Here is a 22,495-nt window from a genome sequence, read left to right as displayed (position 1 = left end):
CCATAATGTGCCTCTGCAGGTATATTGACAGCCAGAACTGCAAAGTGATGCAAGACATTGTCTCCAGCAAACTGTACACGGAGCAGTTTGACGCAATTCAGGAGTGCTTCAGAAATATCGGCTTTACTGAAGAGGTACTTAAGAAGTAATACTCCACCCGCAAAATGACCGATTGTTCAACCCGTGCTACGGTGAATTTGTGAAGAAGACTTTGCTTTTCTCACATGCCTCAATGTTGAACAAAGAATCTAAAAACAGCGAACATTCTTCATGAATTCAAGTAAAGGGGGACCATGTTTAACAACAAAGCATGCAGCATTACAAACTCTCACACAACTTGTACAGTATAATCCAAATCTCAAGGCAAAGAGAGATACAGGGCAGACAGTAATGACAATAGTGACAATAACATTAATGTTAGTAATGATATTATAATAATAAGAACAGTAATTGTGGTAGCATATGTAGTAAGTATATATTGATATATGATAGTATATGTATGTGACAATAATGATCATATGTGTGTAATAACAGTAGAAGTATGATTAAGGATAACAGCAGCAGTAGGAGGCATCAGGCAGGACCACAGTAGCAGCACAACCACAGCGTACGATCCAGGCACAGCTGCGATATGTATGAGACAGTGGAGCACAATGGTTTCAAAGAAGAAGCCAAGTTGGTGACGTGCAGTAAAGCTGAGTTAGTGAGATGCAGTAAAAGGACGTGAATGTTAGCAAATGAAGAAGAACCAACTTTTCAGAAATTAAAGAGAGAGAGAGAGAGAGAGAGAGAGAGAGAGAGAGAGAGAGAGAATGGGATCGGTGTATTATAAGAGGTCCCCTGGCAGACTAAGCCTATGTCAGCCTAACTAGGGGCTGGTCCGAGGCAAGCCTGAGCCAGCCCTAACTATAAGCTTTATTACTAAAATTATACAATCCAAAACACTTCTGCATAAACAGTCTCAGGCACAGACAAGTGGCGCGCCTGTGCAAGCATGTGCATTTACACTCTGCTCATTGCAACGCATGAGTTCAAACGCAAATGCTTGCCTTAACTTGTATGCAAAAGTGTTTTAAATCATAATGTTTTGGTGAAAATACATGTGTTTGGGAAGCACTGAGCATATGACTGGATAAATGAGACCTGCATTACACTGCAGAGGTTGTGTGAGAGTATGTAAACAGATGTTTTGTTAGAGTTTTGCTGTTGTAAAATGTGGTCCCTCTTTACTTACATTCATCAAGAATGTTCACTGATTTTGGATCCTTTTTATCATACATAATACAGGGTGAGTAATTAATATACAAATAGTCATTTTGTGGGTGAAGTATTCCTTTAAAACTTGATCTAATATAGAGTACTTGACACAAATCAATTAAGTGCTAACATATTTGTATTTTTTCTTTTCTTTTTTCAGGAGGTCAACTCTGTTTACAAAATCCTCTCGGCCATTTTGAACACTGGCAATATTGAATTTGCTTCCATCACATCCCAGCACCAAACTGATAAGAGTGAAGTGCCTAACTCAGAGGCCTTAGAGAACGGTGAGATACGGTACATTAGGCAATCTGTATTGTAATGCCAGGCGAGATTATTCTTTTAGCCAAAGAGAACAGGTTTAATGGTCTCCCTGAAGAGGAAATGTGATTTTGGTGAGATTAAAAAAAGGAAGCTTTTGTGTTTTATTTGTCCTTGTGTGATGATTTCAGGACTGCACTCAGAAGAGGAGATCTCAGTTGTGTTTTGAGAAGGGAACCATTGTGAGAATTGTGTTGTTATTTTGTGCAATGATTTATGTTTTGTGTAATAGTTTTTTTTCTGTTCCACTATGGATGTCATAAAAGCTTTTGTGGCCACTTTTATGTGCATTATACAAACTAAACAATAAATCAATCATATTTTGTTACCCAGCAAACAGAGGAAATGTTTCTGTAAGCAGTTGTAGCCATAATATATACAAAAGCGCAGATCATTTACATAAAAAATGTAAAGAAGCTAAGACATCCACAGTAAGAGATTGCCGGGGCTTATTTTTATGCTAATGATAAAAGCAGACGAGCTCTTGATTATCAAACTGATTAACTCTCTCCTCTTTTCTCTCAGCTGCGTCTCTCCTCAGCATCGGCCCTGAGGAGCTCCAGGAGGCACTGACCTCCCAGTGTGTGGTCACCAGAGGCGAGACCATCATCCGCACCAACACCGTGGACAAAGCCGTCGATGTCCGAGATGCCATGTCCAAGGCGTTGTACGGGCGCCTCTTCAGCTGGATAGTTAACCGCATCAACACTCTGCTGCAGCCTGACATGAATATCTGGTGAGTGTCTAGCTGGTGATGAACATCTGTGTGGACGTTCACCGTTACTCTCCTCTTCGATTATCTCGAGCGATCACGCAGAGTTTCTGCACAGCTCTTATGACCTTTATGGAAGTCTGCAGAGGTAGATGCAAACATGCAGAGGAGAATATCAATGGGCAAGCACAAGACAAGCAAAAGGAGAGCAAAAAAAAAGTTTTAATAAATTTTTGATACAGAGTTGCGTGCAGGGAAAATAATGTTCAGATGATTAAAAAGACTTCAGAGAGACTGCAAAGAGGCTGTTCATTGATCCAAAAGAATTCCTTCATAAATATGAGCGTCGACTGTCAAGGAGTCGTCTCTCAGAGATGTACAAAAGCCAGAGTTCCTGTCTGCATCCCAGTCATCTTTGCCGTTTCCTTATTGCCATTAACAACCCTGTAGCACGGGCTAAAGGTGACCTCTGCATACAGCGGGTAATGACTGATCATGAAAAGTAGCAGCTCCAAGCACTGAATATGAAATGCAGGGTGTTGAGTCTTCATGCTGTGTTGTAGGAGTGAGTATTGTTTGTGCAGATATTGAAAATGACTCGAGGTTAAATCAATAGAGGGTGAAATAAAACCATTTAAGAAGCTCTGACTTTTTGAAAGCTGATGTTGATGATTTCTCATCAGACTGCTAGGCCGTTCAGACCAGACTCTGTATTTGGGTTGAACTTGGATTATCATTAAAGTTTTATCAATTAATATGCCTGCTGGGGATTTGCTCGTTCCGTAACATAGAAGAATAAGTTTGTTTGTCCCCTTTTCCTCCTTTGAAGTGCCGCAGAGAGTGGCATGAATGTGGGAATCCTGGACATCTTTGGATTTGAAAACTTCAAGAAGAACTCGTTTGAACAATTGTGTATCAACATTGCAAACGAGCAGATCCAGTTTTACTTCAACCAGCACATATTTGCCCTCGAACAGGTGAGTTTGACATGCAGAGAGAGGTTATCAAGTATGTCTGTGCAAATACATCATACCTATTCATATCATGTAACAACATATCCTCATACAACGGTTCATATGAGATAGGGCCGTCATGTTGCGTACTTACAGCTGTAGTTATATAACTAAATTTTTGTCTTATTTGCTGAAACTGTTCCTCCACACAGAAGTACATGAGACAGATAGTATGTGAAAATAATCATATTCCTTTGCCCTCTAGCATTGCTGCCAATGACATCACCACATATGAACAAAAACAACCAATCAGAGCTGAGGAGTCTCTAACACAGCTGTCAATCACTGCTCGTGAACTGCGGTCAAACAGTCAAACTAGGCAGCGCACGTTCTGTTACTGCATTGCCTATTTCTGACCTCAGATGGTTTAAGAAATGTATTTCAGTGTACTGTTTAGCTGTAAAATGAGAAAATATGTCCAGCCTATTGGCGGTACTTGGTGCTTCACTTGACTGTCTCCAACATAGCGCCTGGGTCACAAACTCTCATGTTACAGCAAAACAGTACATTAAAATATGTTTCTGAAAACATTTGAGGTGAGAAATAGGCAATGCAGTAACAGAATCTTGATTCATATTTGATCAGCTCTGCCTAGTTTGACAGTTTGACCGCAGTTCAGGAGCAGTGATAGATATGATTGAGAACTGTGTTAGAGACTCCTCTGCTCTGATTCGTTGTTTTTGGTCATGTGTGGTATTTTCTGGCAACTGCCATTAGAGCCAATAAGAGGAGGAGGAATATGATTTTTTTTATAGACTCTTTCTCATATAATGCTGTGTGTAAGCGAAAGGAGAGCAAAAAAAAAAAAAAAAAGTTTTAATACATTTTTGAACATCACAAGAGTAATAGATTAAACACAGCATCTGAGTATTTGGGTCAACCAAAGATAGATTCAACAAATATGACAGAAAGTTATTTTCATAAAAGTTACTAACTGTAGCTTTAATGTGAAGTTATGTGCTTAACGCAAAATTACATTGGTTAGATTTAGTAAAAAAAGAAATGTGGTTTGGGGTTGTCACATTACGTACTTAACATAAAGCTACATATTTAATGCAAAGTTACGTAGGCTGAGTTTAGGCAAGTAAAGTTACATAGGTTAGGTTTAGAAGAAGTAACATTGTTGAGGGTTGTCATGTTACATACTTAACGTAAAGGTACGTACTAAACTTTAAGTTATGTAGGTTAGGTTTAGGAAAAGAAATGTGGTTGGGGGTTGTGACATAACGTATTTAAGATAAAGTTATGTACTAAATGCAAAATTTCGTAGGTTGGGTATAGGCAAGTAAAGTCACATAGGTTAGGTGTAGGAGAAGAAACATCGTTGAGGGTGGTCATGTCATGTACTTAATGTAAAATTAGGTGCTAAAAATAAAGTTACGTAGGTTAGGTTTGGAAGAAGAAACAGTGTTGAGGGTTGTCACGTAACGCACTTAACGTGAAGTAATGTACTTAACATGAAGTTACATACTAAATATTTAGTAATGTAGGTTAGGTTTGGAAGGACAAACATTGTTGAGGGTTGTAACGTTATGTACTTAATGTAATGTTACATACTAAATATTTAGTTACGTAGATTAGGTTTGGAAAAAGAAACATTGTAATGGGTTGTCATGTTACGTATTTAACATAAATTTATGTAATATATTTATAGTTATGTAGGTTAGATTTAGGAGAAGAAATGTAGTTGGGGTGTTTCACGGTACATACTTACCTCAAAGTTAGATACTAAACATAACGTTATGTAGGGTAGGATCAGGCAAGTAAAGTTACGTAGGTTAGATTTAGGAATACAAACATGGGGACGACGGGCCTTAGAATAACTCAAGAGTTCATTTGGATTTACAGTACATAAGACACCATCGTCTCCTTGGGGAAAGTCCTGTGTTTGTTTGACTTATCCACCACTCCAACCTGCCTCTGTACACAGAGTTTCACTCTTTTTACTGCTTCTTTCTTTACATTCAGCAGCACATAGGTCACGCAATCATAGCTTACCTGATCACGTTTGTTAAAAATGAATTTTGGTGCATTACATTTCATAGGTGTATGTACAAACAGCGCATGACAACAGCTGCATGTAATGTGCTCTGAGTAAATGCACCCACACAACACTCCTGAGCAACAATACTGCATGTAAAAATTCCCTTTAAAACACTTATGAAAATCAGTCATTTTAATATTATTTGTGTGTTTTCACATCCATCAGAGCAGAGACGCTCTCAACATGAACATTTTGCTTTTAGCCAGGCTGTGATGTGTAAAGGATTGTTTATACCGTTACGCACCACCAAATTACGCCCTTAATTGATTTAATGAAGTTGTTTACCCTGAAGTGCGAGAAGTCTTTATTTTCCTTGATGGAAATGAATAGACATTAATCAAGAACCATTTTGCCATAATGCCTTTTAGTCTGTGTTAACTTTGCAACAGTCCTTCTTAAAGGAAAAGCTCAGTAATGCAGGGCACTTTAATCATATAGAACATTATTACAAGTAAACTCTACCAGCTGTACATTCAAATGCATACACAAACACGTGTTCTGAAGAACAGACTAAATTAAATACAAATAAAATGATTTATTAGGCAGGATTTAACACATAACATCTGATAATGCTTCGCTCATTTATATTTTCCGGCACTCTCCGGGACCAGAACTGGAAGCGACGTTTACCATTTACACATTAATTACAGCAGTGATCATTGAAAATAAGGCCTTTAAGCATGTGGAAAAGTTTCTCTTCTACAAACAAGTGCGCGCTGCCCCCGATGAAGGGCTGGTGCTCTGTGGAAAAGGGATTTTTATTTGGTGTCTTAAGACTCGCTGCTGTACACAGAAACTGATTATTCTGAGTTAATGACTTAAACATGAGGACGGTTTAGATCCATTGGTTCCACTTTATTAGTAAAATATATATTTAAAACAACTTTTTGATCTGAAATTAAATAGATGCAATAATATGATATGACTCTGGGTTATTTGCAAAGTGAAATAAATTATGAATAAGTAAGCGGCTCTATTTGTTAGTTCAGAGCTGTTCTGTTTTATGCATTCAGTAAAAGATGCTATTATGCTGTAAACTTCAGCAATAGACACACACAGCCTGCTGCAGCTGTTTGGTTTTGTTGATTAGAAACTCTTTTTTCCCCCCACACACACACACATGCAGAAATCATATTTAGCCCAGATTGTTTAATTGGGTCATTTAGAGAAATCATTAACTGGATTGTTCTACATTCACTGGTCCTAATTAGATGGAATACCAGAGCGAGGGTGTGGATGCCAGCCTGGTGGAGTACGAAGACAACAGGCCCATCCTGGACATGTTTCTGCAGAAGCCCATGGGTCTGCTGTCCCTGATGGACGAGGAGAGTCGCTTCCCTCAGGCAACTGACCAGACCTTAGTGGGTAAGACTGAAACTAAACATGCTCAAACATAAAAAAAAAAAAAATCATTATACGTGAATATAAGAGGTCAGAGGTCACTGCATCTTTGAATGTGGTTGCAGCTCTCGCCTCACAGCTCCAATACGACCTTTGGCGGTCCGGTCCAGTAAAACCACTGAAAAATAACCTTTGAATAACAACACCATATCCAAATTGTTTCCTTTTTTAAGTGTAAAGATGCACATTATGAAAACATCCATTTACAAAACAGATGACAAACAGCCTGAGATGTCTTAGGAAAATTAAGAACGATATGTCTCAGTTTTTCCACATTCAGTCAGATGACTACTTATTGTCATTACAAATACATTTTTCCATATGTTTCCACTCCTGTGCATTAATGCTGGCATCATCTCACCAAACAGAGGTGGAAGCTATTGATGAAGCAGGTTAAGTTATTGCCCTAAACTATTTACAAATCAAAGGTTTTAGCAGTGCCTTATGAATAGGGTTCCAGCAACATTGTTTTAAGATATAAGTCTGATACAGATTCTTTTGTACTGAAGCTGCTGATTGACAATATTATACACAGTGTTCAATATCTTTAAATATGACCATAGTAAGTGTTCATTGTCGTGTCAGAGAGCCATATTGTGGTCAGAGTGGTGAAGCCTCTGAAGCAGCATTTTACATGAAGTAGAATACTCACTGTTTAACTTACTCCTAAAATCTGATACCTCATAGTCTTTACAAGTGCATCAATATTTGGTGTGTGAAATCATCCAGTGGCCCTGGCTTAGATATTTGAACTGTGTCGACCTATGTGCTGTTCAAAGCATCTTTTTGTATCATTGACTTTGTTTGCCTTTCTCATTTCTTACCAACAGATAAATTTGAAGACAATTTGCGCTGCAAGTACTTCTGGATACCAAAACGTGTGGAGCTTTGTTTTGGGATTCAGCATTATGCAGGAAAGGTATCTTGCTATCTACAGAGCTGCAGCTTTTCATTAATTAGTTGTCAGCTATTAAATTAATTGCCAACAAATTTTATAATCAGTTTCTTGGTTTAAGTCATTTTTTAAGAAGACAAGTCAAAATCAGTTTCCAGCTTCTTAAATGTGAATATTTTCCGGTTTCTTTCTGCCTCTGTGACAGTAAACTGAATGCTTTTGGGTTGTGGAAAAAACAAGACACTTGAGGATGTTATCTTGAGCTTTGGGAAACACTGATCAACATTTTTCACCATTTCCTGGCATTTTATTGACGAAAAAACTGATGGATTTATTGAGTAAATAATAGACAGATTAATCGACAATGGAAATAAGCATTAGTTGCAGCCCTACTGTGCAACAGATAACACACTGACTTGTTCCTCGGTGTGATAGGATATTAAGCAGTGTATTAACAATAGGTTAAGTTTTTTAAATGCCCATCACAAATGCCACTGGTTCCATTTAAATCAGAAAATTATATTAATATTAATTTCAGCCATATTGCCAGGCCCTTTACGAGAGTTAATTCCAAATCTGAGTTTATGCTTGTGTCTCCACAGGTAATGTACAACGTGAATGGATTTTTGGAGAGAAATAGAGACACTCTTCCTGCGGACATCGTCGTCGTCCTGAGAACATCAGAGAACAAACTTTTGCAGCAGCTGTTCTCCAGCCCTTTAACTAAAACAGGTACGCCGCGATATAGGCCTTTAGTGAAAAATACAGCAATGTAGAACATCTCAGCCACTAACAGGAACATTATTCTCCCGCCAACCACAATGGAAATGGTAATGGAAACTTTTCTTTGAGACAAACTATTGTTAACAATGCCGGGTTCCGACTGTATTACTTTGTGAATTGTGCTGGTGTCTACTGCTTCCATAAATGTTCAGGTAAGTGGGTTTCTTAAAGACGCGGCTCCCAGGCATCTCCTGGTCCCCCTTCATTTCAAGCCTCTGTGTGCCGTGCTCGGATAAATCTGCAGTCTCCATTATCTCTTGAGAGGCTCAGCTCTCTGCACGGCGCTCTGTTTTTATTTTCACTAAGCTGTCCCTCTTGGTTTCCCACTGCTGAATGCTATCTACAGATTGTGGGTGCAGTGGGATATTTTTATGATAAGGTTTCTAAATACCCAGGGGATGAAGAAACAGTATTTAGAGAACACAAAAGCAACTCTTCCCACCTCTTTTCTGTTGGTTAAATGAAGGTAGAGTAATGTGCTCGTCATTAGCCGCGGCTGAGGCCTCCTGGTCACTTGACTTAGCTGAAATGCTAATAGATGTGTTAAATTATCAGATTCCCACTTCCTCCTTTATTTCAGCTAAGCCACATTATGTGATTCACTTCCTTTTTAGGGGCCTGTAAATGCCTGCTTTCAGTCCCAGTGGCATTAAAGGGAGCTTCAATTCACAAAAGGCACCTTAGCTGAGACTCCAGGAGAAATCTGTGTGGTGTGTCTGTAAACTTCAATTGCAGGTTGTGCACAAGGGAGCCTTCAGCCACTTCCTTTCAGCAATTAACGGCTTCAGAGGAGTACACTCTATAAAAACAAATTCAGCGAACACTTCATTTCAGTGCACAAAGGCACTGAATAGATACTGAGATGTGCTGTAATGTTTACTGCTGCTGACACAGTGTCAGAGAGATCTAAGAGCTTCTTTATTTCCTTTTTGTTCCACTTCCCTTTTGTTCAGACCAGTGGATCAAGTTAATGTCGATTGATTTGATGTGGTTTCACTTTATTATCAGAAAAAATTGAAATTTGTTTTGCGCTCCAGGTTGTCAGCTGTTTCACATAAATACACATGAATACAAAACCAGACGCTACAAATCACATCAGACCTTACAGGAAGTAGAAGTAGTGCAACAAATTAATCATTCTATCACATTCAGTGTTCGACCCTGGTACACTGAGGCTACTTAGAAACCTGATTTAATAGGTTGACAGGCTGAGGAACAAAAGAGGTCCTCTTGAGCCTGTGGGACTCTGAATCTTTTGTTTGATTGCAAAAGCTTATATTCGTCAAATAAAATGTGAGAAGGGATCAGACGTAATATTACCTGCCAGAGACAGGGCAGATTTTTTTAATGTTATTCCTGCAACAATGATGATTTGCCGCTAAAATAAACTGTTACTGTGCTGTGCAGCTTGAGCTTTTTTATCCTGAAAAGCTCCACCATAGCTCACAGAAATTTTATAGATTCTGTTGCATGTTCTTGTAAAGTAAAAGCAGTATGACTGCAATATGCTGGCAGTCAACTCTCTGTTATTTCTTTGGAGTTGGAGGTCCAATTTTCTCATTGCAGTTTGTGAAACTGCAGATCATCTCGTTAGATAAAAGCTATGAAACGCTCTGCCCCGGCTTATCGTTCTGGAAAAGATGGAGCGCCGTTTAAAGTGAGATACAGTATAGCATAAGAAAATTATAAATCTATTCTTCGGGGTAAAATTTGTGGGGGGATTTAATTTGCATTTTACTTCACATTATAGATTCACTGTTATCTGTGAAATTACCATTATCTGTGGGGATCTGATGGAAATCTGTTTTACACCAGGGTGGTTTCACACACTCTGGGTCTCCTCCTCGCAGTGTCACCACTAGGGGACACCCTTGTAGACCTGCAGCCTGACACTGGGATGGAAGTGAAATAATGGATCTGGGATGTCAAACTACACACTTACATGCAGTGAATTTGTAATGTTTCTACACACATCAAACAGTGCAGTGATACAGGAGCAATTCTCTAAAGCAGATAATGTTCCTCTGCGTTTTTATATTTTGTTTCAAACACACACACAGTCCACGTGAATGTAGCAGACTGCCCATTCATTTCACACAGCAGATTGAGAATGTGACAGTCTGAGTATTGATGCAGTTCATGTTTTGAGAACAGTAGGAAACTAGGAGGGCCCCAGAAAGTAAAAAGCTCCCAGGCGGTGAATAGCGAGGCCACTTGAGCCCTGCAGAATGTGGGTCCTTGAGGCTTGGACATGTGGTGGTGTTTTGTCAGAGGAAATGGGATGTATTTGCATGGACAAATTCATCAGAGCCAGGGCCTTTCCCAGATCAGGGGGATCACAGTGTTTGAATTGGCTGGGCTCAGTAGGGCCTACCAGGGCCTGGGCAGCCTGCGGTCACAGTGTGGGTCTCTGTGGGTGGGTGGGTTGGTGTGTGTGCGTGTGTGTGTGTGTATGTGTGTAGCCTCAGGGCTGCCTGGCCTCGCTGCTTGTAGCACAGCACATGTGCACACACACTGCACACAGCACCTCGAGACTGCCAGTCCTTTGTCAGAGCACAATGAAAATGGAGGCTGTGCAGAGTGATGTGTGACCTGTGAGGAGTTAGAGTTCACAGACAGCAGAGTATAAAGACATATTTTATCTTTGTCAGGGTTTTAACACTTTATAATGTGTGCTGTATGTAGTAAGTCACTGGTGTGAGCAAGACCTGCAGGACACTAGCTCAGTTTGTTGTCATTTTGAATTGTTTGAAGGCCAGCTGAGCATTTGAAACAAGTGTGTGATTATACTTGAGCACTAGCAAAATGTACAAGGGCTGTAGTGACAGATATATTTTGATTAAAAATCTGATTTACTGTTGCATGTATGCATGCTCCTAGAACATAGTATGTGTTATAATTTGAGAAAGAAGATGACTTTTTGTGGTGACTTTCCATCTGCTGAGAAAAAAAATGTTATCTGTCTTAAAAAAGACTTTTATGATTTTATATATTTGTGCTGTTCTTGTGATAGTTAATCAGTGTTTTAGGGAAACCTCAGAAAGCAACAAAAATCAGACTAACATGACATAATCTGTCTCATTAAGGAGGAAAACTGGATGTTGTATATTGGTGGATGGATTCACTGTATATTTGGTTGCAGTAGTACATTTACTCACGTCCTGCAATTTGGGAGGTGCTTGTTTTTTTTTAATAGTGTTACTCCGTAGATTAAAGGAATTGATTGTAAAAACACTCGCCAGTGAATGTGAAACCCAACCCATGGGTTAACCCTCATTTTGGAACAAGTTTTTGAATTTTTTTGGGCGCAGTTTTTACAGCTTTTTCTGGGATGCACACTATTACTACCTGGTTGCTACCTTTTTATAAAGTCCCGGTCTTACCTTCATGCTGTGCCAAAAAACATCCCGAACACGGCAGCTAAAAAGAAAATAAGAAAATACAGACAGAAGGCAGAGTCTCTGCAGACAAATACAACAACACACACATATATTGGAGTCGTAACTGATGATTTAGAGGGACTACTAGTGTATGAGTCTATGTATAGTTTTTTAGGAAAGTCCTTCATATTATATCTTTAAGATTTTACATTCAAAACGTGAGTAGTTTAAGATATGATGCACCACCCAACAGTGTATAAAGTAATTAACTAATCTGCTACACTAGTAATTTACATTATAAGAATTAATTGACATATATAATGATATAACACTGACATCTTGCTGCTAATACTTAAGATTTTAGATGCAAGACTTTTACTTGTAACAGCATATTTTTATATGGTGGTATTGCTACTTTTACCTCTGCCAAGTAAAAAGAAAGAATCTGCGTTTCCTTTTTTATCCAAAGCAGGTTTTAATTTTACTGTAACGCTTATAAAAGTGCTTGCTAATGGGGTAATTGTTGAGTCTCTGTAAATTACAGAGCATGGTCTGGACATGCTCTATATAAAAAGTGAATTTAGATATTGTTCATTGTTATGATTAGGCACTTTATTAATAAAGTTAAACTGTCTTGACATCTAATACTTACCTGTAAAAGTGTCCACAACCTCAGGTGTCACATTTTTGTGAGTGACAAGATTTCTTGTTCATATTTTACAATTGTAAGACAATGTTGAGTTAACAGAACAGGCTCACACCACAATATTCTCCTGTGAGATATCAGGGGTTATAAGTTCAAGTCCATCGTGCATATTGAACAATTTACATTGCTTTTACATCTTCACATGAAGCCACAGCAGCAGTCCTGCCGTCCTCTGCAGCTCCCGCCGTCTCCCTTCATGTTAGGAGATCCTCCTGTGTAGAAATGACAGGCTTCTCCCAGCGATATGACACATTTGGCTCTTTGTTCTCTCCCAGTAGAAGCCTTTTTCATCCCAGTGGGCAGACGCCACAGTCTTTCACTAGACTTCCACACACTCTCGCTACCAAAAGAGACACTCACCAAGTAATACTTTTGTTCAATTTCTCCCCTAATCGTGGTATTGGAGAATGTTTTGAGTCAGCAGTGGGATTTTTGACGGCCCCGCACATCAATAGCGAGGAGCCAGCTCTCCTAAGTCACATGGTACAACATCCTTTGATAAATGCAACACTGTGTTGTGTCACTAAAAGCCAATTACACCATGCTTTTTATGATTGATCTGCTCTGACAGTAGTGGATGGCATTTAAATCAACAGCCCCCGGAGCCATCTCTAGGCATAAACGGTGGTGGTTATGGAGGGTGGGGAGGGTGGCGGGGGGTTATGGGTGCTTTAATCTCATTTGCTTGGTTGCTGAGTTGAGTTTCTAGATCACATGTTTTCAAAAAGAGAGCGGGAGAGCGGCGGAGATATCCAGCAAGCCTCTGCTCACTCAGCTCGGGAAGGCTGCTCTCTCTTACAACTTTGATTGTCCCCCGTGTCGACAGCTCGATCCACAGCTTCTGAAGTACAAGGCACACACTGGCACTCATAAAAGCATGTAGGGAGGTGTCATATTGAACGCGGGATTGCTTTTTAATCCCAAGCACATTGACTATTCTTGTCAATAGAACCCCAATACAACTGCCAGCTTGAGCTTTTTTTTTTTCCTACAGGATTCTTGCTGGGCTTAATTTTCAAAGTGAACGCACAGATGCCAAGGAAGGCTTTTTCTCTTTCTACCCCCCCTCCCCACACACTGCTCTGCCTCACTCTGTTTGTCCTGGAAGTCCATGCCAAGAGCAACATGCGTGAAGCAGAAACAATCAGTGGGACGCTCCTCCGCCGCCTGTTTCTCAAGACTGAGTGACCTGATGGGAAATATTCCTCTCACCTGCTCCTCTTTTAATTGTTAAGCTTTTATTATTTTATTTTATTATATTTAAAAGCACTGACAAAAGTAAAAAACTGCCTCGAGCTGTAACCAAAAACATATATGGCCTTCTTCTGTAACTGAATCCACTGTCAAAGAACGCATTTTTCTTGCTCGTCTGAGTATTTGAATAATTATAATCCACATCATTAGACAAGTTCCTCACTGTATCTAAATTGGAAGGCCTTCTTTCAGGCCGGACATCACAGGTGTTCCCCTGGTTTCATGTCTCAGGAGACGGAAATCTTTGAGGATACTGACTATTAACCCGTGCTCTAATCATCTAGTCAGGAGGGGGTATGAAACCCGCCAGAAGAATGAATTAATACGACCCGCCGCCAAGGAATACACGAAGAAAGCAGCGAGTGTCCATTTGCGAGGCTTAGGTACAACTGTCATAGTTTCTCTCATCGCGGCGCAGCCCCTTCATCTCCCCTTGATGGTGTCATGGAAGTGAGAGGCGTGAAAGCACAGTGACACTCCATGAGCCCGTTCCACTCGCAGCCGCTAATTCATCATGACAAATGTGCTCAGATGATCTGGCCCAGCAGCACTAATGGGGAGAGGAGAGAGCGCACTTCATTTGCACAAGACCCACTCCAATTAATCCATCCAGCTTTACTCTGGGCTAATTGGAGCGGGGCCCTCCCTGCCTGTGTGCTGGTAATATACCCGACACAGTTTAACGGCTCCTGTTCTCAAAGATCATACTTTTTTTGTGCGTGTGTGTATGTTTTTTTTTTGTGTTGATTGTGCCGAAGGGGCGTTTGAGGATGTAAAATCTGTCCCTGTGATCCTAAACACAAGGCCCTCTCACAAACATGTGTTCATAATGAGCAATTAACTGCTCATATTTCCATGTTATCATATTTTACACTTTCCTTTCTTCTATTTTTAGGTGGAGATCCAAAACCTGTGGATATTCTCTCAAGCACATTATTAACAAATATAGAAGTGCATATTTTAGTTTGACAGAATATCTCAAATTTAGCTTGTTTACCAAAATGCAAAATGTATTAATGGCAGAATAAATAAGTAGATAAATAAATAAAAATTAACAGATAACTGTCAAATGCAAAAAGCAGTATCATCACTAGCTTAAAAGACTGTTTGAGTCCTTTTGAAGTTCCCTCACATCATATGTTTTGGCTTGTTTTGACTACAGCAGTGTGTGTGTGTGTGTGTGTGTGTGTGTGTGTGTGTGTGTGTGTTTTTGCCCCATGAGACACCACATTGCTTTGGCTCACTTTAAAACCTTTGGCACAAGCAGGACGTTCTTTGTCTAAAGTTAGAAGTGGTCTGGCTGTTAATTAATCCATCATAAATTGATTTGATCTCTCTAGTGTTTGATTGATGCTTCTAATACACACTTGATAGCATAGAGTCCTCCGAGAAACGCAGGCGCTGATCCAGCGTTTAAGTTTTTGGCTTGGTGTCAGACCACGTCCTGAACAACTGACGTGAGTCTCGAAATTATATAGCAGAAGCCGACTACATATTTGCATTTTCAAAGTTCGTCTGTGTGCGGTAGAAAATCTAGAACAATTGTTGGCCTGTCACTTCGGCTTTATCTTAAAAAACGTACAAAGGTTTTCCTCCTTGCCATACACGGCTGCTTGGGTAATGCTGCCTCCTGTGTCTGCAGACGTATTTTTCTAAAGGTGTGTGTGGCACATCTGTGCAGCTATTGTTTATTCATGGAGTAAACCCTTTGAAATGTGTTAAGATACTTCCCACTCATTATAAAAATCCTGCCACCCATGGATTAGGACTTTGATGTCACCAATCCTGCTTCAAAGGCTTCTTTCACTGCTATTAATCACAGTTTAGCCTCTGAAGATATAGCCAGAGAAAACATTTGGACATCTTGTGCAGAAACTTTGAAATGTTCAGACTGTCTTGCATATGCTATGTTCATATCCTTTCCGCTGTGTGTGGGGCTGTTGGACTGCTGTGCACGCAGCTGCACTCCTGAGTCCATGGGATTCAGCTCAGATTTAGGCTCCCTCTGAACTGTCTCTTATACTGTGCTGCAGTATGAACACTACTGGTAACATAGCAGTGAAGCCGTTCACATTATTCTTCAGCATACAACATATAAGGAACACCAATTGATGTTCCTTATATGTTGTATGCTGAAGAATAATATTGCCCCAAAGTGTTTACTGAGTCTCCATGTTTAATAGTGTACTTTCAATAATCATTTCCTCCCTTTATTTGAAACAGCTGTTCAAACTATTTTAAGCTCTAAAGGGATACTTTGCAGATTTTGAATCAGCTTTGTAACAGTGTGGGTAGTCTGTGTAAATGAACTGTGGTAGACTTCCCTCCATTTTACCACCGTCCAGATCTCTCTGCTCATATCTCAGCTTAAATCAGTTGGGTGACACGTTTCATGTCATCCAGTGGATTTTTGCTGGCTCTAAGGTTATTCCTCAAACTACAGTTTGTACCTCTGCAATTTCATATGCCTGCCACCATGGACACAAAGTCAAAAAGTGTATCGAGAGAGAGACAGCTTTCCCTCTTTCTCTCAAACTCAGATCAAACTGTAAAATTACGCAGTGCTGATCAAATATAAACTAAGATTCTTCTACCGTGTTGCCTATGTCTCGCCTAAAGCCCAGTTCAGATCAAAGATTTGCGATGAGATAAAACCATTTTAGAACGTCGCAAAAAAAAGTTGCAGTGAGTGAACTGGCCATCTGAAGTCGACTCAAGCCGGCTAATGGTGTTACCTGCGACTCTGCTGGTTAAATTGCCGGCAGGTGGTTTTAGAACTTAAGGCTGGTCACCTGTTTCTACAGCCAATTGGCCTGTGGTGAAGTCCACCAGCCAAGTCAAAATGACTGCAGACGGTGTGTTTGCCCGTTGTAGTAGGTGATCTGTCCCCGCCGAGCCCTGTGTTTCTGTCCTCACAATGTGCCGGTGTTGGACAGTGGGTCGCTGCTGCTGTTTGCTGTAGCCTGTGTGCTTATGCCCCCCGACACACACACACACACATTCTCAATGACTGATTAACCACCGCTGGTTGTTATTATTGTGGCGTATTTATTATGTATTCAGATCTTATGAATTCTGTAGCCAGTATCTCACTATCACTATCCTCATTCATATTTCAAGAAGCTACAAATTATATTTAGCCACAAAATAAGCCTGAAAAGCTGAAAATCAGAACAGATGTACAGAGAGTTGTTGCATGGAGATAATACATCGTCTTATCGAGTTGCATTGGTGGGAACCGGAAGGTTTTTAGAGCGTTGCAGAACGGCACATTGCAAGTTCTGGTCTCGTCGTCAATCTAGAGTCTGAACTGGACTTAAAATGTTTTCAGAAACATATTTTAGTGCACTGTGTAACTGTGATTTTGTGACCAGCCAGCCGCCAAATTGTTTTCTGTGTCAAAACCGACAAGCTTGCATCACGTCACCCACCAGTGGAGTGTTCATTGGTTCTGTGCGGGGCAGTCCACTCTGGTTGTTGTAGGTTTTCTACCTTTGAAATAGTGATGTCAACAGTTTACCGTTAATTGGTTAACTGCTGAGAATATTTTTTGCACCATGCACCAGACAGTGGGTGGAAGCCATAGACTAGTTAGCTGCTCATTATAAGATTATCGCTAGAGATGCTGCCCCAACCCAACAGCATTGCTGTGGACACATTGTGCCCACATTCGGTCTCCCTCCTGGTTACCAAGGGCTACTTCAGCTCAAAATGTAACTGCTTGCTCAGAAGGGCTTCCTGGGGGAGACCAAGGGTCACTATGATGTTTCTGCAGCAACGTCATCCCACGACGTGGATGGCGTAAACAGCAGTAATCACTGAATGAGCAGCACTGCTAGCTAGCTCCCACCTGACCCTGCTGATGCATAAAGCAGTGTAGGCTAACATTAGACAAGGCTAACTTTAACTCAGCTAACTAGCAGCGCGCCCAGTAGGTCAGCAGGTACAGTGAGCAGCCCTTGTACAAAGGCCATGTCATTGCCACAGCAGCTTCGAGCTCGATTCCAGCCCATGGCTCTTTGCTACATGTTATCTCCCCTCTTTCTCTCCCCCTTACACAGTTTAACTGACACATAAAGCCAAAAAAACAACTTAGATAACCAGTGAAAACAGGAAGGTTACCAGTAAATGGGTGTCAGGATATCAAAAGCAAAATTAATTGAAACCGACATCCCCACATTTCAGCATAAATGAATGCCACAGCTCTTTTTCTCTGTCCTCTGGTCTGGCCAGTTATTTGCATCTTTCTGCTACACAGACAGCCCAGTTTTATGAATGGACCATCTTTCCAGCAGTTAAATACCTCTCTAAATAAGACCTGATGCGACTACTCGTGACTGTTTTCATGGTCTGGTTTTAAACAGGAAATCTGGCGACATCCAGAGCCCGAGTCACTGCTGCCTCCAGATCTCTGCCACCGCAGCTTGGATCAGGACGCACCAAGGTGAGGCTCCTGTAGCACAAATCATCACATCTGAGAACATAATGTTTTTTTATTTGTTGCTCACAGGCATAGCACCATAAGAATCCCAGTAAAAACTTGTGCTGTGAGGCGTAGCCACATTAATTGACTACCCTGTTATGTTTGCTGTCTTGCTTGTGGTGATGCAGCATCGCCATCTGGCATTTGGTGTCTACGGCATAAAAGTAGTTTTCAGACTTACTAACTGTTGTTGTTTTGTTGTTAATGGGCACTAAAGTATTTGGGGGAGAAGTGTAGGTCTTCTAAAATCAGCTCAGATAACTGCATCAACATACTTCAATAAGAGGCTAGGATAAGTTCATAAGTCTAATATTCCACTATATTTCTTAATGTAGCGACACTCAGAGGACATACCACGGCTCTGTCATGTATACAGATATTTTAAAAACAGACATTTTTCCCCTCCATTTTAAAAATAATTCTGTCCACATGACCTTTGTTTCACAAAATATCTCTGTCCACACTAGGACGCAAAAACAAACCCAAACAAATGCTAGTGTTAACTGTCTGTTAACTGCTGACATTACCTTTTCTTAAACACCTACTGGAGATCTCGTCACCCGTTCAATTTAAGGATGAAGGAGTTCACTCAAACATACAAGTGATGTTCTGGACATGCTTAAGTTTTCCTTCCATTCCTGACTGACAACAATCCCACTCTGGAAAGTTTCCCACCATCTGCTGGTTCAACCAGGTCTGACCCAAAAGTGTCGTTTCTGGCACGGACAGTGAGATGGAGCAAGTAATACTGGGTGCAGCAGACGGCTCCATTCTTCAGTGAAGTGGTGCAGCAGTACTAAGTTTTAGTATATAGTTGTTATTAGACTAAACAGTGCAAACAAAACTTTAGCAAACAGGTAGTCGCCATTGTTGTTGTTCCTGGCTTTTGGTCATTACACAATGGGCATGCACAAATTGAGGAGACGACGTCATTGTTTTCCAAACGCTCCATTTTAAGCGTCCATATAGATAAACAGTAACTGGAGTTTTGAAAAATCTGTACCTTAAAAGGCGATTTAAAAAATCTCTGTTTTAGTGACCTTAACTCCATTTGCATGTGGACAAGAGACCAAAACGTAGTGGAAAATATCAGTTTTTGAAATGATCAGTACATGTATAGACAGGGTCTGAGAAGTGGACTGGAAATGTTTGCATTCAGTGCTGTATATTTATCATGTTTATACTGAGGTTCTTCATGCAGAGTGCTTTCTATGGTATTATAGTATCACACACGTCTTGTTATAGCACAAAACAGTTAGCAAAAAACAAAAAGTTTCTTGATAGCAGGGACTTTCTAACTTTCCCACTCCTGGACTCACACTGTAACAGTTTCATTTCACTGTGTCTCTTTGACTTTATTTAAGGGGAAACATTTGTTCAAATCATAATGTCTGAAAGATTAGAAACTGAAATGATCTCTGTCCATTGTGAAATTATTTAAAGTTGGTCTTTGTTGAGAAAGAAAACAGAAGAAGAATTCACATTATGATTTACAGTGGAAAGCCCCTTAAATTTCAGCTGTTTGTCTTTCCACTTCTCTCTTCCTTTATCTCCATGTTATTCGCCGACAAGTCTCCCAAATACCTATTGAAGGTAAGGCTTCTGTTGAAATAGTAAATAGGTCTAAATCGTTTCTAAATTGTAGCCCAGTTCCAAATCCAAACAGTCTTTGAAAATACATAGTTCCCAAAAATGAACTGATCATCATTGTAATCCAAATTGAAACTTTAACTTTGTTTCACTAACTTTAAATTGTGTTCAGCTTCACTTTCCTAACATCAATCACAGTCTTTGACTTTGGAAAATGTAAATCATTTCTTTTGAAGTACATTTTTTGTCACGCCGCCACAATTCTGCATCATTAATGTAAACAAATGCTCTGTGATGTATCCTTTCAGATTATAGAAATACTTAATGTGGGACACAAACACAGGCCAAAATAACTGTGGAGGAACTTTGTTGAACTTCCCCTAAGCACCTACTCAGTTATTCCTGAAGAAGAAAGGGCTTCTTAGTAACAACTCAGTGTGATTGATGTAATATGTATGCCGTCATGTTCTCAATCAGAGTCGGGGAAAAGTTGACAGAAACTGACACGTACAAAAAGTTACCAGTAGGACCAGATTAAAGTGACGGTTGTTAGAATAGTGGAAGTGAGTCCTAGATAACCGTTCCTACTTCTGTGTGATCTGCTTTCAAAATAGCAAAGTGTCAAAGCATCCGATTCCTCTCTTCATGTAACTCAGAGAACGTTTGACGTACCTTTCTTTCTCTGTACTGGGATGGAATAAAGAATTAAGATATGCACTTTGCTACGTAGACATCAATTGCATCATTAATTTTGATGAAGCCATGAACTGCAAAGGCCATTAGAAAGCTTATATTGTGTCCTCGTTAATCCGTCGTCGTCGTCGGGATGACTGTCTGCTTGGTGACGGCTGGTCTCATTACTCAGAATGCTCTGCAATTTTCCCATGCCCCACAGCAGTGCAGAATTATTCTCTAGATTGTTAGCTTTAAGTGTTTATGGGGCTATGTTATACAGACGGCACAGTTAGTACAGCTGTGTATTCCCAACTGGCCCATTTAGAGGAAGGAGACCTGCTGTAATAATACCTTTATCTCTACTGAGCCCACCGAGGATGCCAGGTTGCAAACAAACTGAATCTCATTTGAATCTGCTGCTTTTGCAGTGATGCTCTTGGCCTGAGTCTGGCCTGTTTATCAATGTGGGGTATTCACTGTGAATGTTTGTGTTCAGGTGGACACCATGGAGATGATGCGTCACCCAGAGGAAACCACCAACATGAGGAGGCAGACTGTGGCCTCCTATTTCCGTGTATGTGTTTTCTCTTTTATGCTGTTTAACTTTGTTGACACGTACAGGATGTTCCACAATTTTTTTTTAGAAATAACAGTTTAACTCTGCCAATTTCAACAAAATGATGGGACTCCCTAAAAATGTTGTGTTTCACCCAGATGGGCGTGGTTTTTCAGGACAAAGCAACGCAGGGTTCAGCAAGCTCCATGACCTCTCAGTCAGTACTCTGAGTGCACGTTCATACTTTATTTTAAAATGTGTGCACCTTTGTAAGAATGCACAGTAAACACCCTGAATTATTTCATGAGATGAAAATAAGAAGTTGGACTATCTTATTTCCTAAATTTGGAAAATTAGGCAAACTACGCTAAATAGTAATGCATTCAATCATGTTTATTTGATGCATGTCACGTACAAATGCATACAGAATGTATTATTCATGTTTTTCTATAATTTGTATATTTGGTGTCACACCTGTATACATGGGAACTGATAGTCTGCCTTGTAAGCCTGTTTGTGCTGAGCATCTATTGATATCAGAACTACACATGACAACCGTATCACCGCACAGAAGGAAGCATGCATCTGCTGCTAGCTCATCTAGCACCACTGAGCTAGCTAACATTACAGCTAACATTTTATCTGCGCGGTGATACAGTTCGCAAGTGTAGTTTGGTAGAAAAAAATAGTGGAGAATTTAGCGGTTAAAAAGATAGATTTTTTGGGGGGGTGTGGATTTGCAGGACATAGCAGTGCACACTTCAGGAAGCTTCATGACCCAGAGTTCATATTTTATAATAACATGCGTGCACCTTTTTAAGAATGCACCAAAATACAAAACCTGAATTGTTTGCGTTAGATTAAGATGAAGAGTTGTACATCTCGTGCTTTCAAGATCACAAATGTCTCGTTTGTGAGTAGATGCGCGCTTCCATATGACACAGTTGGCGAGTGTAGGTTTGGTAGAAATAAAGCAGTGGAGCATTTAGCAGCTAAAAAGACAGATAATTCCCTTAAGAGTCGGTAAAGACCAAACCAGAGCTAAAAGGAGAGTGAATATTGGGCTTACATTTGTCAGGTGGCCAGTAACTCTTCTCCAAATGACTGATAATGTTGATCTGTGTCTGCTGGATCTATAAATAAGCAATTATTTACACATTCATCATAAGAAGTTGTCAAAATCCGGGGACTGGGCAGTGACTTGCGACGTCAGAAACCAACAAAAAAGGCGTCCTTTCACATCGGCATGATACGCGGCCGGTTGCCATTATAGTTTAATGGCACCCGGCAGTGCCAGGGGAAACGCGGTGGGACAAGGATGACAGTTAAGGCACTGAAAGTCCAACTGGGGCTGGCGGGAGGGGTGTTAGATGTATCCAACAAACACCAACTTTCACCAGAGAGAGCGGTGTTTGCATCCCGTAA

The 22,495-nt window shown here is 40.3% G+C and overlaps 1 protein-coding gene across 1 annotated transcript in view; it reads left to right on the top strand.

Annotated features, from left to right (window-relative positions):
* The window catches only part of myo3b (myosin IIIB), an 89,925-nt gene that overhangs the window by 32,876 nt on the left and 34,554 nt on the right, over positions 1–22,495 (top strand). The window contains exons 18-27 of the mRNA XM_050048245.1: positions 20–134; positions 1,418–1,544; positions 2,104–2,314; positions 3,120–3,267; positions 6,559–6,712; positions 7,579–7,667; positions 8,246–8,375; positions 18,131–18,210; positions 19,822–19,842; positions 21,011–21,088. Of these exons, the coding sequence (XP_049904202.1) occupies positions 20–134; positions 1,418–1,544; positions 2,104–2,314; positions 3,120–3,267; positions 6,559–6,712; positions 7,579–7,667; positions 8,246–8,375; positions 18,131–18,210; positions 19,822–19,842; positions 21,011–21,088 (1,153 nt within the window). The remainder of the gene's footprint in view (positions 1–19; positions 135–1,417; positions 1,545–2,103; positions 2,315–3,119; positions 3,268–6,558; positions 6,713–7,578; positions 7,668–8,245; positions 8,376–18,130; positions 18,211–19,821; positions 19,843–21,010; positions 21,089–22,495) is intronic.

This window comes from Epinephelus moara, chromosome 7 (genome assembly GCF_006386435.1).
Source record: "Epinephelus moara isolate mb chromosome 7, YSFRI_EMoa_1.0, whole genome shotgun sequence".
Lineage (NCBI taxonomy): Eukaryota > Metazoa > Chordata > Actinopteri > Perciformes > Serranidae > Epinephelus > Epinephelus moara.
Note: the sequence above shows the minus strand (reverse complement) of the source record. Positions and strands in the feature narration are given on the sequence as shown.